The sequence below is a fragment of the Chiloscyllium plagiosum genome, unplaced genomic scaffold (genome assembly GCF_004010195.1).
Source record: "Chiloscyllium plagiosum isolate BGI_BamShark_2017 unplaced genomic scaffold, ASM401019v2 scaf_5300, whole genome shotgun sequence".
Taxonomy (NCBI): Eukaryota; Metazoa; Chordata; class Chondrichthyes; order Orectolobiformes; family Hemiscylliidae; genus Chiloscyllium; species Chiloscyllium plagiosum.
The window spans coordinates 3,522-18,841 of NW_025213885.1; the positions used below are offsets into that span (position 1 = coordinate 3,522).

The 15,320-nt window shown below is 39.6% G+C and overlaps 1 protein-coding gene across 1 annotated transcript; it reads right to left on the reverse strand.

The window, feature by feature from the left end:
• Nucleotides 1–9,082: 9,082 nt before the first annotated feature.
• Nucleotides 9,083–12,468, reverse strand: LOC122547743 (sodium/potassium-transporting ATPase subunit beta-1-like). Its single transcript, XM_043686325.1, has 3 exons — nucleotides 11,849–12,468; nucleotides 10,232–10,360; nucleotides 9,083–9,267 (listed from the first exon to the last, which is right to left on the reverse strand). Exons 1-3 carry the CDS (start codon nucleotides 11,946–11,948, stop codon nucleotides 9,098–9,100), a joined length of 399 nt encoding a protein of 132 aa, XP_043542260.1. The 5' UTR covers nucleotides 11,949–12,468; the 3' UTR covers nucleotides 9,083–9,097.
• Nucleotides 12,469–15,320: the final 2,852 nt, after the last annotated feature.

Consider the following 15,320-nt stretch of genomic DNA (forward strand, 5'->3'; position numbering starts at 1 on the left):
GTATCCACACACAGATGACAGGCAACATGAGTTCGACTGGGACAACACTATTATTATAGGACAAACCAAACAGAACAGCCAGGGAATTCCTAGAGGCATGGCACTCATCCACAGATTCTATCAATAAACACATCGACCTGGACCCAATATACCGGCCACTGCAGCGGACAGCTGGAACTGACAACCAGAAGCCGCAGACACAAACCACTATAAATGCCGGAGGAAACAACAGAAGCGCTTCACAGGATGCTTCCAAGCACGGAGGATGTCACCTAGACAGGGGATGAAATGTCTGCAACACAAATTCCCAGCTCGGCAAACAGAACCACAACAACGAGAACCCGAGCCATGAATCTTTTCACAAACTTTGAACTAGGAAGTACAGTTTCAAGAATTAGGGCATGAGCCTTTAGGAATGATATCTAAAGCAGTGCCACACACAAGATACTCTCCTGGAAATATGAGACCAAGATAGATAAATGTAGTTAGGTCTCAGGTTATTCATGATCTCACAATGGTGAAAACAATTTGAGGGACAAAAAAAAGCCCATTTGTTGCCATGTACGTTTTCAATTCATTATCACCACCACCCCCTACCGCAACCCAAACACATACTAACAAGCCTAACTTCAAGCTGTAAGCATACATGATAAACCGGCTCCAAAACAAACAGGAGTGGTATTCTAAATGCAATTTGTATTTAAACATTCTTCCAATCCCATACAGCTGCGCAAAATATCACCAGACCAGTTTCCTCTTTTCAGAGTTTACTTTAGTATTCTCTGAAGGATTCACAAAGGACTTGTTTATTGATCCCTTAAAGCTTCAAGGGCAACACTACAACAATTTCAATGATGGCAAAAAAAAGTGAACAATCCAGAGCAAGAATAATTAGCTGAGGGAGAGCTGATTTCAATGGAGCAAGAATAAGCTGGACTGTATAATGGAAACAAATGATAGGTGTCAGGTAGGAAAGACAACTGAGATTCAGGCTGAATGTAGAAGGCTCAAAAGGGAGGTGAAAAGCAGCTAACAAATGGGATTATGAAAATGCACCAACAGTTAACCAAAGGAAAACCCCATGGCATAGCAAATAGGGGTTGTTAAAAAAAAAAAAGTACTGTAGGGCTGATTAGGGAACCAAAAAAGGAGATTTACACACAAACAGGGAGCATGGCTGGATGCAAGTGAAATACCTTGCTTTTTTTTTTAAAAAGAACCAAACCTGCAGATTCTATCCAGGCCATGAATGACAAGTAGTAAAAAGGAGGAAACTAGAGTTTTAAATCGAAAATGACGACATATTGTAAAATAGTCTATCCATAAATTTAACGTCACCACAGCTGGATGAAATGCATGCATTATTTAAGGAAGCAAAATGCAGAAATACAGAGGCACTGGCCGATAATTTTTCAGTCTGCCTTAAGATTCGGGTGATGCCAGAGGACTGAAAATTGTTTAAAAATAAGCCCAACAATTAAGACTAGTCAGTTTAACTTCAGTCTGGGGACAGTTCCAGTGATAATAATTTTGGTTGGAATTAAGAGCCATGCGGACAATTATGAATTCAAGGACAGCCACAGGTTTCTTAAGGGAAAATCATGTTTAACTTGGGGCTTTCTGAAAAGGTAATATGGTTGTTAAGATCATTAGAAACAGGCACAATAGGAGTAGGCCATTTGAGTCTCAATCCTGCTCCACCATTCAATAAGATAGTGGCTAATCCAATATTCCTTATGTCCACTTTACAGCCCTTTCCTCAAACTCTGGATTCTTCTACTAATCAAGGATCTGTCTCAGTCTTAAATACATACAAGGACTCTGCTCCTACAGCTTTGTGGCAAGCACCACCAAATAAACCCTGAAGAAATTCCTCATCTCAGTCTTAAATTAGCACTGGTTTATCCTGGACAACACCCTCTGATCCTAGACCCTCCCAAATGAGGAGAAACAGCCTCGGTATTTACCCCGTCAAATCGTAAGAATCCTATGTACTTCAATGAGATCACCTCTCATTCTTCTAAATTCCAATGAATCCCAACCGATTTAACTTTTGCTCAGATGATAATCCTTCCACACTAGGGATCATAGCAGTGAATCTTCTCTGAACTGCCTCCAATGATAGATCATCTTTCCTTAAATAAATGTGGTATATGTAAATGTCCATAAGGTGCGTCACAACAAAATTAGAGTTAGAGCTCAGAATTTTTAAAAAAAGGCCATTAGCAACATGGATACACAACTAGCCGAGGTGACACAGGAAACAGTAACAACAAATGGGTATCTTTCAGATTGGGGGGTGGGCGCGATTGTATGGTACTCCCAGGTTTCAGTACTGTATCCTATCTTTTCCACATTTGTCATAGTTATAGTTACACAGCACGGAAACAGACTGCTTGGTACCTTAAACCGATCTAGATCTAGTCCCAGTCAAAACCCTCTAAACCCTTGCTATTATGTATCAAAGCAGATGTTTTTTAAATGCTGAAATGATACCCACACCACCACTTACCTTGGCAGCTCGTTCCATGCATGCACTACCCAGCAAGAAAAAAAAATTGCTCCTCAAAACCTTTTCTATTTTAATATCTTTTCTATTAAAGAAAGATCAGAATTGAATGTAGTATTCTAAAAGTGGTCTCACTAATGTCCTGTAGGAATATAGAGTGCCACGTGATATCCCAACTCCTATACTCAATGCAATGACCAATTAAGGCAAATGTGCCAAATGCCTTCTTCACCACTGTCTATCCACAACTCCTTTCAAGGAGCTATGCACCTGCACCCCAAGGTTTTCATTCAGCAAGATTTTTTGTTTTAAAAAGTATTTAGGTTCCAGTATGCAAGTACAATTTCAAAGTTTGCTAACAGAAAACTTGGAAGAATTGCAAACCAAGCTGAAGTGTGCAGATGATGGGTGTGCATGCGCATGCATAAGTCATTAAAGGTGGCAGGTCAGTTAGAAACAGTTAAAAGCATACAGTATCAAGGCTTTAATAAGGATAGTGCAAGGGGATTATTCTGAATTATTGTAGTGTTCTGGGTATTACACATTGGAGTGTGCAAAGATGTTCATAAGAATGGCTACAAGGATGAGAAGCTTCAATTATGTGCATGTATTGAAGAAGTCATTTTTACTTAGAGAGAAAGCAAAGATGAAGTTTGATATAAATTTTCAAAATCATGAGTACTCCAAACAAACAGTTTGTTCCTACAAAAAAGGATCAAAAACAAAAAGGCAGAAGAAGCAAATGTGACATTATGAAAACCTTGAGTATTTAGGGTCTGGAATGCACTGCCTTGAAGTTTGGCTAGAGACATGTTCAATTCAAGAGTTCAGAGGATGTGCTTTCTATTGAACTAAATCACTTATGTGCAGAAATGCAAGAAAGAATAGAAGAATGGCACAAAGTGATGAAGCACATCCAGACAGATGTACATAACAGGCCAAATGACATCCTTCTGCTGAATAAGCTACCTATAGTTAATAGGAGTTTAAAAATCAAGAGTGGTTCAAGAAACTGGACTATATTTAGCATTCACTTTGTGGCACCCAACCCCATTTCAATCCAGGATATCAAAAGATATAACTAATACATTATTTTGATGAAAGAGATAGTGAACATTTACTATAAAGTAAACTTCACAAACCTTTAGTCCCAGTAATAAAAGTTTACAAAGACAAGCTTCTATATTGAATCAATTTTAGTTGCTAATTCTTGATGATTGGCATAGGCAAACCATCAAACAAGCTGGACTTAACACATCAATACCTGACAGTGTACTAAACCACTAAGAAGCATGTTCAAAAAAGTTCAAATTCTTCTGCTTTTTGGTTATAATAAATTAGTGTACAAATCATTCCACAGTATTTGATAAAAAAAATACTGTACAAATTGAGAATCACCATTGGTTGCTAACAGTTTCCAGTACTCCACTGTTGAGTTCAAAATAAAGAACTTGCAGATTTTACATCACAAAGATTGAACATCAATTAAATGGACTGTTAAACAGGACTACTTAACAGCACAAGGTAGATTTTAATGGCACTTTCACATTGCTGAAATGGCAAATTCCTAAACTACATTCCCTTGCCCCTCAGCTAATTAGATATTAATAGATTTTTAAAATGCAAAAGGTACTCAGTTTGTTTTCTTACTATTTCTTCAGTTCTATGTTCCTCTTTTTATACTTAAATAGGGAACAGCAGATAATTAATTCACACCAAATCATTTCTTAATTTATTGAGGAATATTTTGCTCAAAGTACATCTACACAGGACAGAGAAGACGAAGTACTCTAATTAACAATCAAGTGGAGATGAAAGACGTGGCAAACACTTTGCAAAACACCTACATTCTTCTGCAAAAATAACAGCTTCAGGTTACCTGCCACTCCAACACCATATTCCCTGGCCATCTGTCTTAGGCTTACAGCAAAGCTCAATGCAAGCCGAAAAAACAGTATCTCATTTTGCATTTGGGCACTCTACAGCCTTCAGGACTCAATAGTGAGTTCAATACTTCAGGACCTGAGCACCTTCTCCACTGACCTTAGCCCAATTCGTACATCTTGTCATCACTTGGGCTGCTTTCACAACCAACCCATTGTCAGCTACTAAAGATCCCCTTTAGCAGCTGATTCTCCCAGGCTGACCATTACCCATTCTGCCTAACTGATGTGCCTCTGCGTTCCACCTCCACCTATTATTTACTCTTTGCCCAGCTTCAGCATGTATACCAACCTCTTCCTAGCTACAATCAGTTCCGAAGGAAACTGGACCCAAACATTCACTGCTTTCTATCCAGACGCTGTCAGACTTGGAGTTTCTCCAGCAATTTGTTTTTCTTTGATTTCCAGCATCTGCAAGTTTTTTTTTATTGTTTACTTGATGCTTTTATTTGAATGCTTCAACAATCACAGAGACATACTACAGCCATTGTCTTCACAAGAGGTCCATAAATACCAGGTACATAAACAACTCAATGTTTTAGTAGAAAGGAGCACAGCCAAACAGCAAAGTGGCCCAAGAGCCACAGAACTCAACAACTGTTGAGGAAAATTGCATAACAGAGCACTTGCTTTGTTTACTATGAAGTTGAAAGTTGGTTTAAATTAGGCCAGGAAACTAATGATTGTATTCATGATGTTTTCTGGCCACCTAATTGCTGCTCCGTAAATTACTGATACAGTTAGGATTTTAGCCTCCAACATTACCAGGATAGGCTAATTTCCAAAATAATTAAAGTATACAGACTTCAACAAACATTAAAAAATACTATGCAGATGTTGTTTAAAGGAACAGACCATAGCACATCTGAAACAGATTTCAAAACCATTAGTTTTTGTTTGTGTACAAGTCACAATTTCAAAATATGCAGCTGATAAAACTTAAACACTGAACATATGAAAATTTTGATATATTTCATTAGAACATAGGCTAGGGGAATAGGCATATATGGGATACATAATGTAATACATTTTGGTAGAAACCTTGATAAACCAGTCTGAGGTCAGCTGCAGTATTGTACCCAATTCAGAGTACTAAACTTTAGGAGTGATGTGATTTTGTTTGAAAGGAATACTCAAGACCTTTTCAAGAATGGAAGCAAGGATTGAGTGATTTCAATTACATGGATAACTTCACAAAGCTGCAGTTATTTTTCTAAGAGGTCAGAGGCTAGGAATTGTGCAGCAACTATCTTCTAATTCCCAAAGCTTGTCCATGATCCACACTTCCAAGTCAGGACTGTGGCTGAATACTCCACACAGCACGGTGGCACAGTGGTTAGCACTGCTGCCTCACAGCGCCTGAGACCCGGGTTCAATTCCCGCCTCAGGCGACTGACTGTGTGGAGTTTGCACGTTCTCCCCGTGTCTGCGTGGGTTTCCTCCGGGTGCTCCGGTTTCCTCCCACAGTCCAAAGATGTGCAGGTCAGGTGAATTGGCCATGCTAAATTGCCCGTAGTGTTAGGTAAGGGGTAAATGTAGGGGTATGGGTGGGTTGCGCTTCGGCGGGTCGGTGTGGACTTGTTGGGCCGAAGGGCCTGTTTCCACGCTGTAATGTAATCTAATCTAAACTTGCCTGAATGAGTGCAGATCCAACAGCACTTAAGAAGCTTGACAACATCTAGCACAAAATGGTCCACTTGACTGGCCACAGATATTCACTCCCTTCCCCACAAACTCAGTACAGGTTGCTATTGTCTATAAGATGCACTGCAGAAATTCGCTAAGATCCTTAAACAAATCCATAACCACTTCCACCCAGTGTGAGAAGGGCAGCAGATAAAGGAAACACCACCTGCAAGCTCCCCTCCAAGCCACTCACCATCCAGACCTGGAAATTTATCACCATTCCTTCAGTGTCATCAGGTCACAGTTCTGGAATTCCTTACCAAATTACACTGTGAACCTAAATATGACAAATAGACTGCAAATGTCCAAGGCAGCTGCTCACCACCATCTTCAAGATCAACTAGGATGGACAATAAATGTTGGCCTAGCCAACACTACTGAGCCAATACCACCCATATCCCAAAAAGAAATTTATAAAATAGTTCAACCGGCCAAAAAGAGACAACTGGACAGTTCTTCATAAAATACCTAGACAGAAGGGAGAAATTGTTCTCATGATCAAAGGCTTAAGAGCAAGAGGATATGAATTTATGGTGATTGCTTAAGATGTGAAAGAACTTCTCCCTTCACCAAACTACCCCAAAATGAGTAAAAACAATTATTTCAAAGGTTTGGCCATTTAGGCTGTGGCAAGGCACCAGTACGCTGCCAGAGATTAATCTATGGCTTTTGCAATGCAAAAGCACATTCTTTGGTTGACAAAGGCTGAACAAAACTCAACAGTGACACCATGTGGGTGATTGTCAAACTACATGCTTAAATTCATCTGGTGTGTAAATGAAGGAATAGATTAGTTAGAGATTTGTACTTCAAGTTGAGGGATTTAAAAACCAACCTGTTTGGACACACTAGCTGAAGCTTGAACTTGGATATTCTGCCCAAAAGGTTGGGAGTCTACCACTGTGCCACGAGAATCCCTTCAGGTGTAAATTTAGTGCCACCTCCTCCTTCCACCAAGTAATTAACTGTTCTACTGAATTTAGTTAACAATTTTTGAATTAGTGACCATTTCAACAGTTTGAATGTATTCTGGTACATTGCACTGAGGGATTACTACATTGTTGGCATCACTATTCTTGCATATATGAAAGGTTAAAGCCTAACTATGATTCAGCTAAACATTCATGCACCCATTACAAAATCTAAAGGGGACAGCCTTTGGCTCCGTCTTAATCAAACTCTTAACACTACAACTAACTAGAAATACTAGTCACTACCATTCATAAAATTTCATGTCTGCAATTCAAATAAAAATAATTTTAATTGCTTGGCTATAGAGTTCTGTTGCTATTGGGACTTGATATTTCAATTTGTTGTGGAAAATATAACATTGCTCCTCAAAAAAGGTATGAAAGGTGCAGTTTATGATGAGGTGTAGGCTGAACAACAATCTCCTTGTCAGCAAGGTGTGTGTGCGCGCGTGATCTCAGACTTACAAAATGTTAACAGGACCATACAGAGTAATGCAGGGAGTTCATGATGGGTGCATCCAGAACCAGTCTGAGGATTTGGGGTCACAGTCGGAGGATTTGGGATAGACCAATTAGTATCGAGATGGACATTTATTCACCCAAAGAAAGGTGAGCCTGTGTAATTCATTACCAAGAAAGTTGTTGATGCCGAAACATTGAATGTTTTCAAGAGGCAGCTAGACATAGCACTTGGGGCGAATAGGATCAAAAGGTACTGGTGATAAAGCAGAATTGGCTATTGAGTTGGATAACCAGTCATGATCATGATGAATGGCGGAGCAGGCCAGAAGGGTCAAATGGTTTCCACCTGCTTTATGTTTTCAAGAGGATTTCCTCTTTCCCTTCCATTATACATTATATTGTACCCACTCATTTAATTATGCAAACTTTGCATCCCCCAGAACTTTCATTCCTACCCAAATTTATTCCTTCAATGTTTGCCACAGTACATGCAGTCCCTTCATCCAAGATATTAACATAAATCACGAATAGTTGCTACCCCAGTGATTCCTGTGATATTCCACTCGTCTCCACCCTAAAATGACCTATTCATCCCAACTGTTGTCTGTTAATTAGCCAGTCCTCTATCCATGTTAGCTTATCATTGCATTTTCTTATACATTAGTTTATCACCTTATTAAAACACCTTTTGGAAAGTATGTTATATCTACTAAGCACTGCTTTTTATCTTACACTAAAATAGAGATAATTCACAAGAAATAGCAAACGGGAAGCGCTCATTTATACTGAGAAAGGATGGACTGATTAGTTGGCACATGGTTGGTGGGAGACATTGCCACTGGGAATGCAACAGCTAAATGTCAATTGAGTTAACTGCCAAGTTTTGTTTGAATTTTAAACCAGGCAAGTTGACTGAGATTGGTCAAGACAATATCCTGAAAAAGAAAAGGAACCCGTGAAAATCACTTATTTAATTCAGTCAAAACAATCTGAGCATACCCATGTTCCTTCTGTCTACAAAGGACAGGGCCTCACGTTTTAACATATACAGGTTCCCTTCACCATAACTGATTCTGACAATCCTAAATTGGTTTCCACCATAACTATGCACTCATTTAGCAAGTCACATTTATTTGACCAATTTTCAGATTTGCAAGTGGAAAGTTTTGAGATAGCTTGATTTCTGTCCGTCTCCTGTTAAAATTACAGTTGTTACAATTGAGAATCTACAATCTGATGGGACTTTCTAGCATGTAGGAAACTTCAGAAGACTACATAACACATCCACAATTTCTGTAGCCAGTAGCCAATCTTTTTAGCCCCTAGCATAGCAGTCTTATTAGCCTTAAGTTCCATTAGCATTCTTTTAACTTCTTCCTGTAGTGTACACTTCAAGTTCCTCCCTTCATTTTGTCTCAATTTTTAACAATTCTTAGGATGCACGGTGTCTCTTCCGTGAAGACACATATACTATATACTTATCCAAAGCTTGTGCTGTGCGCACAAGTCATGCTTACCAGAGCAATTTACCTAAACTTACCATCACAGGACTTAAAAATAGAGTTGTCTTGCTGACTGGATTCATTGTAAAGTTCCACAAAACTCCTTAAACTGGTCACAAAGCTTTCGTAAGACTTTGGGTTTGACACACTAAAGGAGATTTCGGTTTTTGCTGAATATGGTGTATGAGATAGTCCTAAGAAAATGAAATGTAAAAGTTTGAAAATATAATAAGTTATACATGTTTGGTGATTAATTAGTAACATGCAAGATTACTGTATTCAGTAAATCATTATCTTTGTATCTTAATGAAATTGTAATGCAAACACTGAACTGATGAAACGATTTAACATGCCCCCTCAAACAAAAAGCATCCACCAATATTAGGAACATCCGAGCCCACAATCAGCGGATTTCCAGACCAAATGGTAATAACTGTTGCAAACAAAGTAAACCATTTGCAATGAACTACTCAACCAGTTCACTCCAATTCACCATGCAGTAACCCATCCATGGAAACAAATACATGGAGAGGTATTACATGATATTAAGTGACTCCCTACCCAAAGTTTGTACAAAAATAATTGTTATTTGCATGCTAGAGTACAACTCTGCTAATGTACATCAAGAAAAAAGATACTTTACAAAAGCAGGTTAATGCAATAAAGCTTAACTAGCATAAGCATAATCTATCCTGTATCGCATTTACAATTAAATCTAAAAGTACAAACAGTTTACAAGTAAAGCTCTACGTGGTCTTTGATAATAACCAGAATATACAACATTTAACATGATTAAGCGAAACTACTTTGTATCAACGTCTGAATCTGAATTAATTCCTTCTAAAATAAAGATCCATTATTCAATTTACCCTTACGTAATTTTTTTAACGTAAAATAAATATCAAAATTAAACTCCGTGGAAGAGTGCGTGGGAGGTTACCATGTATGCATACTGAAACGACCTTCAGTTGCCTGCAGCTTAGTGGCACTATTACACGCAGGCTTTTCCATTGCGCCTCATTCGGGCAAGTGGATAACAACAAATCGGGAAGCACTGAGTACGAAGTTATTTACACGATGAAAAGTCAAATTTCACTTCCCCGAACAGTTACCAAACACAGCCCTGTCCGTAATGCTCAAAATTGCAAAACATTATACCTGGAGGTGCAATTCTGTCCTGATATTTCGGTTCGAAATCACTAATAGTGAGCAGCAACACTTGAATTGTTCCGATGAAGATCCCAGCAAGGCACCCATAAAAAATCAAGTAGAACAAGAATATCTTGACTACAGGAAAAAAAACAACACACAATTAGACATTACTGGTTTTATTCAAGTCGAATACCAGTAACCGTTCGGATTTTGTATTTCAAATATCTTAATCATGATATTGTTCGCCCCATTTATTATTATTTATTAATAATAATAACAACAATAATGTCATAACGTGATGCAATTTCAAAGCTTTGGGCAAAAAAGGCTGTTATTGAGAAGGGATATGACTCAGAATGGGAGGGGTGCTTTTCTAGCAACGGGCCATGCTGATAAAATGTCCTCCAGAGTTTCAAACAGCGAGGCTCAGTTGACACTTTAGGCAAGGTCCTTCGGAAAATTTCCACCCGATGACGAGAAGGGAGTGTTCAGTCAGAGGAGGAGGAGACTTTGGGCCAATAATTCATTAGTAATGAACTTACATACTCATGATAAGATTGTGTAATGTTTATTGGTGCGGAGAAGGTTGAAAATCGATGTAAAAGCCCGATATAAAACAGATTTTGTGAAACAGATGACCTCTCAAATTAGTGACTCCGCAACCAGAAGCAGGATTTTGTTTGCCAGTAACAAAAGCTCCTGAGATCCCGCCTGGTGGCTAAGTTTAAAAGCTAAAACTAACCAAATTGATCATGAACCTAGATGATCAGCATTTCGGAGGGACGACACCACACAGGTGAAGTTGAAATGTACACAGGGCTGTCTGGGTACATAAGATAACCACCGGTTGCTAAGAGACGCAAGAACTCGGACCATTTTCCTCGCCATTTATTTCCCTTTTCAACTCCCAACTTCCACTTCGGCCTTATTTATTCGCTCATCACAAGGGAATTCCGTGGATCCGATCATTTAACAGTATTTGTTTTAAGTTTTCAGACTTAACCAAGCGATATAAAGGGGGTACACAGTGTCGAGCAAGCTCGGCGGCGTGCTGCAAAGCGCACCACCTTGAATAACCTTGGACTGCGGAAATTGTGCTTTCAAACTTCTGGTTTCCCCACACCCATGCTTTCCTTCTACACTATCACATGTTAACCCCAAAAAACTGAAGCAAAGATCACCAAACATTATAATGTAAGATATTCAGAAAACTTCTGCACCACTCTCACAGTAGAAAATGAATGCCCAGTCACGCAGGAAGGCAACGTCCTTCACATTGACTTTTTTTTCAAAAATACACACACACCGAATCACGCACATCACATGAAGGCGGAAGCTGGTGCCATTTACCCGCTCGCTTTCTGGCACTCTGGCTATAAAATGGTGCGCGACTATCTTTTGTCTCAAGATATTTCCTTTGAAAAAAAAACGATCCGAGTCGTCCTCGCGTTTAAAAAACGGCGAATAAAATTTCCAGATTATCCTCTCGGAACAATTCCGCAGTGTTCAATGGCAAATCGAGATTAAAAGTGGAGGGAGGAGGGAGGGGGGAGAAGAGGGAAGGACCGATCACTTTTCTCTTACAAATAAGAGGGAAGGGGGTGAAAGACAACGATCACTTACACCAACTGCTACCGGTCCGGCCTAGAAATTGTTTTTTCTCGGAATCCCAGAGGAATTTCTTCCAGTCTCCATCGGCCTCCTTGGCCTTTGCCCGTGCCATGTTGTCTCGAGGAACGGAGGGTGGTCGAAGAGTTGCTGAAAGTTGGCTTCCCTTAAAGCAGGTCCTCGCTCGCGGAAGCGGCGCGCGCCCTCCCAGCCGTTACTCTTCAAAAACCAAAGGACGGTTGGAAGCTGCTTACCCTCGCGGCGTCCCTCCCACAGGAGGAGGAATGGAAAACGTGGAGGTGGTGTGCGATGGAGAGCGAGAGAGGAGGAGGCGGGGGGAAAAAGGAGACTGTTGAGAGGTAGAGTGAAGCCTAAAACCTCAGTAAGATTTTTGATTGATTTTTTTTCCGTTTGCGGTTTTTCGTAAAATATATTTTTTTTAATCCCAGGCTTCTTTTAATCTCGGGTGAACAATAGCCGAGGAGGAAGGGAGAGGGGTGGGGGGGGGTGGGAAAAGAAAAAGGGTGAAGGGAAGCGGTAATAAGGAGCTCCAGATATAAGGAGTTCCGCCGAAGGTAAAGGACTCACTGACTGTGGATTTTATCGGTAGCCGCTCCGCCTTGCCTAGTTAATAAGTTATTGCAAGGCACCAGCCAATAGACCACGGGCCTCTGTTGTGACATCATACTGACCCCGCCCACCCGTCGGTGTTGGGGGTGGGGAAGCCGAGAGCGCGGCTTCGGACTGCAGTACCGAGTGACACTTGAGCAAAATGCTGACTTACTGCATTCTTCACACACCAAACGTTGTGGAGAATATTTGATTTGGTGGTGGGGTGAAGAGGCATGTTCCGCATCTAGACCTGTCAGACTGTACCGCGTCGATAGGGACACAGCACCAGAACTATTCCTGTCAATTACAGTGTTTTATGGGCCAAAGAAACTGTAAATCAGTGATCCTGTCAACGCAATTCCATGCTGCTCTTCAGTGGACGAATGGAAAACAAAGACGTGATTTAAATGTCTCTTCAACACCGTCGCTGACAATAGTCGGAGGGGCTTCACATAATTGTGTTACACTACACTGTGCCTCGAAAGGTTTTAAAATTTAGTTTTGGTGTCCCCTGCCCGCTTCACCTTTATACCCCCAACGAGGATAATGTAATTTCATGGCCGCTATGCTTTGATGAGCTGCTTTATAACACTCTATTTCAGCCTGAGGACAATTAATAAAGTGAATACATATCTTGAAGATCCGTTTACTGACAAACTGACATTAAATGCTGACTTTAGTTACCGATAATTTTAATTATCAGCGATTTCGGTGTAACTTAAAATAACCTGAACGGGGAAAATGAACCTCTCAAAACCAAAATATGAGCCTTCATCGACCTCTAATTCTGTTGGTCGTGAAAAATTAGCAGACCAGCAAGCGGAACTCAGTTGAACATCAAGAATATGTTATAAAATCTCCTGTTGAGAAAGCAGGGTTTTTTTTTAAAATCGTTTTGGTCCTGCCCTTTAGTGTTTGTCCTTCAAGAACTTGCAGACTTGAGCACGTGATTGATGCTGCTTCCGGAAATGAGAGGGAACAAAATCCTGCTAAAAAATAGATTCATGTTCACGTTCGACACCCGGTTCCATTGAAGGGCTGTGTAAAAAAACATTTATTGGACTGATAGGTCCGATCCAGTGCAGATCGTTTTAATCAACCCATTCATGAAATATTATGACATTTTTGGGGGCAGGTGGGAACTGAACCTAGACCTTCTGGCCCAAAGATACGGATTCCGACAAGTATGTCCTTAAAGTAATATTGAAGACATCAGATCTTGCCTTCCGCTTTGCCCTTCAAGTTGTAGCTACCATAAAATATCCAATGGCGAGCAGAACGGTAAGTTACGCAGAAAGAATAGTGCAGTAAAATCGTTTGAAATAGACTTCCAATTTGGGCTGCATCAAAAGAAATGCTAAACACAAAGTTATACAGAATTCTGTTTCCATTAAAACTGATACAATTTGAGTTGAGCAACAAATAATTACCAGAAGGCCTCCATATTGAAAATCAAATATAAATTGATCTCAGGGGCGAGATGCAGTGGCATTATTCTGATCTCTGGACAAAAAGATCTGGGTTCAAGACCCATCTGCTCTTGTGGTGTGACCGAACATGTCTGGTTGTGTTGATTAAAAGTGAAATGTCTATAAATGCGTTCCAGGTGCTCTTGTGAGACAATATTAGTGCCTCTACCTCTGAGCTACGAAGCCCCACCTGCTGCAGAGGTGTCTAATAACAGGTTGATTAGAAAATACCTACAAATGGTCAGGAGATTTTAAAGGTGATCCTACAACGTTTGTATATATTTACAAAAAGTAACAATATATGGACACATACCTCAGATGGCATATTTATATTGCCTGTGTTTCAAAATTCCAATGGTGATGATAAAAGGAATAAAAGAACAATTACAGATAAAACAAAAGCTTAGTTCTAAGTTAATTACAAAGTTTATGATATGGTTCATTTCGTATAGACTGTATGATTGAAAATTTCAGCATGAACTCCCCTTAGTTATGTCAACACAGGCTCAGCCCTTCACCCATTTCATATTTATTATTAACACATTGCTAATAAGATTATTAGCACACTGTTGGTACAGCATGTATTGATGGGAGTGGGTTTAAAGTGGTGAAACTAGGGCATAGCTTTCATCATTTACAAGCAACTGGAGATGGCAGTGTCTGATTCATTGTGTTTGCATTCTTGCTACATATCAATCCAGCTAAGTCTGATACCTGTAGTGACACGTGAAAGTAAGTTCAGTAGATTGACCTAATAATTTAAGAGGTCAAAATAAGTGAAATCTGGGTGCAAGAACATAGATTTGTAGAAATCAGGTTTATCTATATTGTTTGGTTAGATCTGCCAGACATGCATTGACTATTCCATACAAAAAGAGACAGCATTTAATATTATAGCATTATCCTTAAATATCATGTTAAAATATACAAATGATGTGCACAATTTTCCATATTTGTGATTGATATGCTAGAGATGCTGTGCAATTGGAAAAAAATGCTGCGTTTTTCATCAGTTGCACAAACACATCGAATAATTATAACTACAAGGACACTGGAAGGTGAATTTTAAGTATAAAACCCATGCATTCACTGTTTTGCTCAACATTTTGCAACTACATGAGGGTATTTGCTAAATTACAAGAGTACCTCTTCTAATGGATCTTCCTGTAGCCCTACAGTTGTCATATTTTTTTAAATGATATGGATTAGGAAGAAATCAACTTAACGCTCCATTAATTTTAGCGGACAGAAGGCTATATGAGTCATGAATTAGGCTCACTGCTGCACCCAATTCTCAATATGACCTCTAGCTGTACGAAGGTTTGTGCCAGAAATGCTAAGTCAACCCCTTTAACACGGTACAATATGTTATGATTAGGATTGCTTACAACACCATCTAAGAGAGT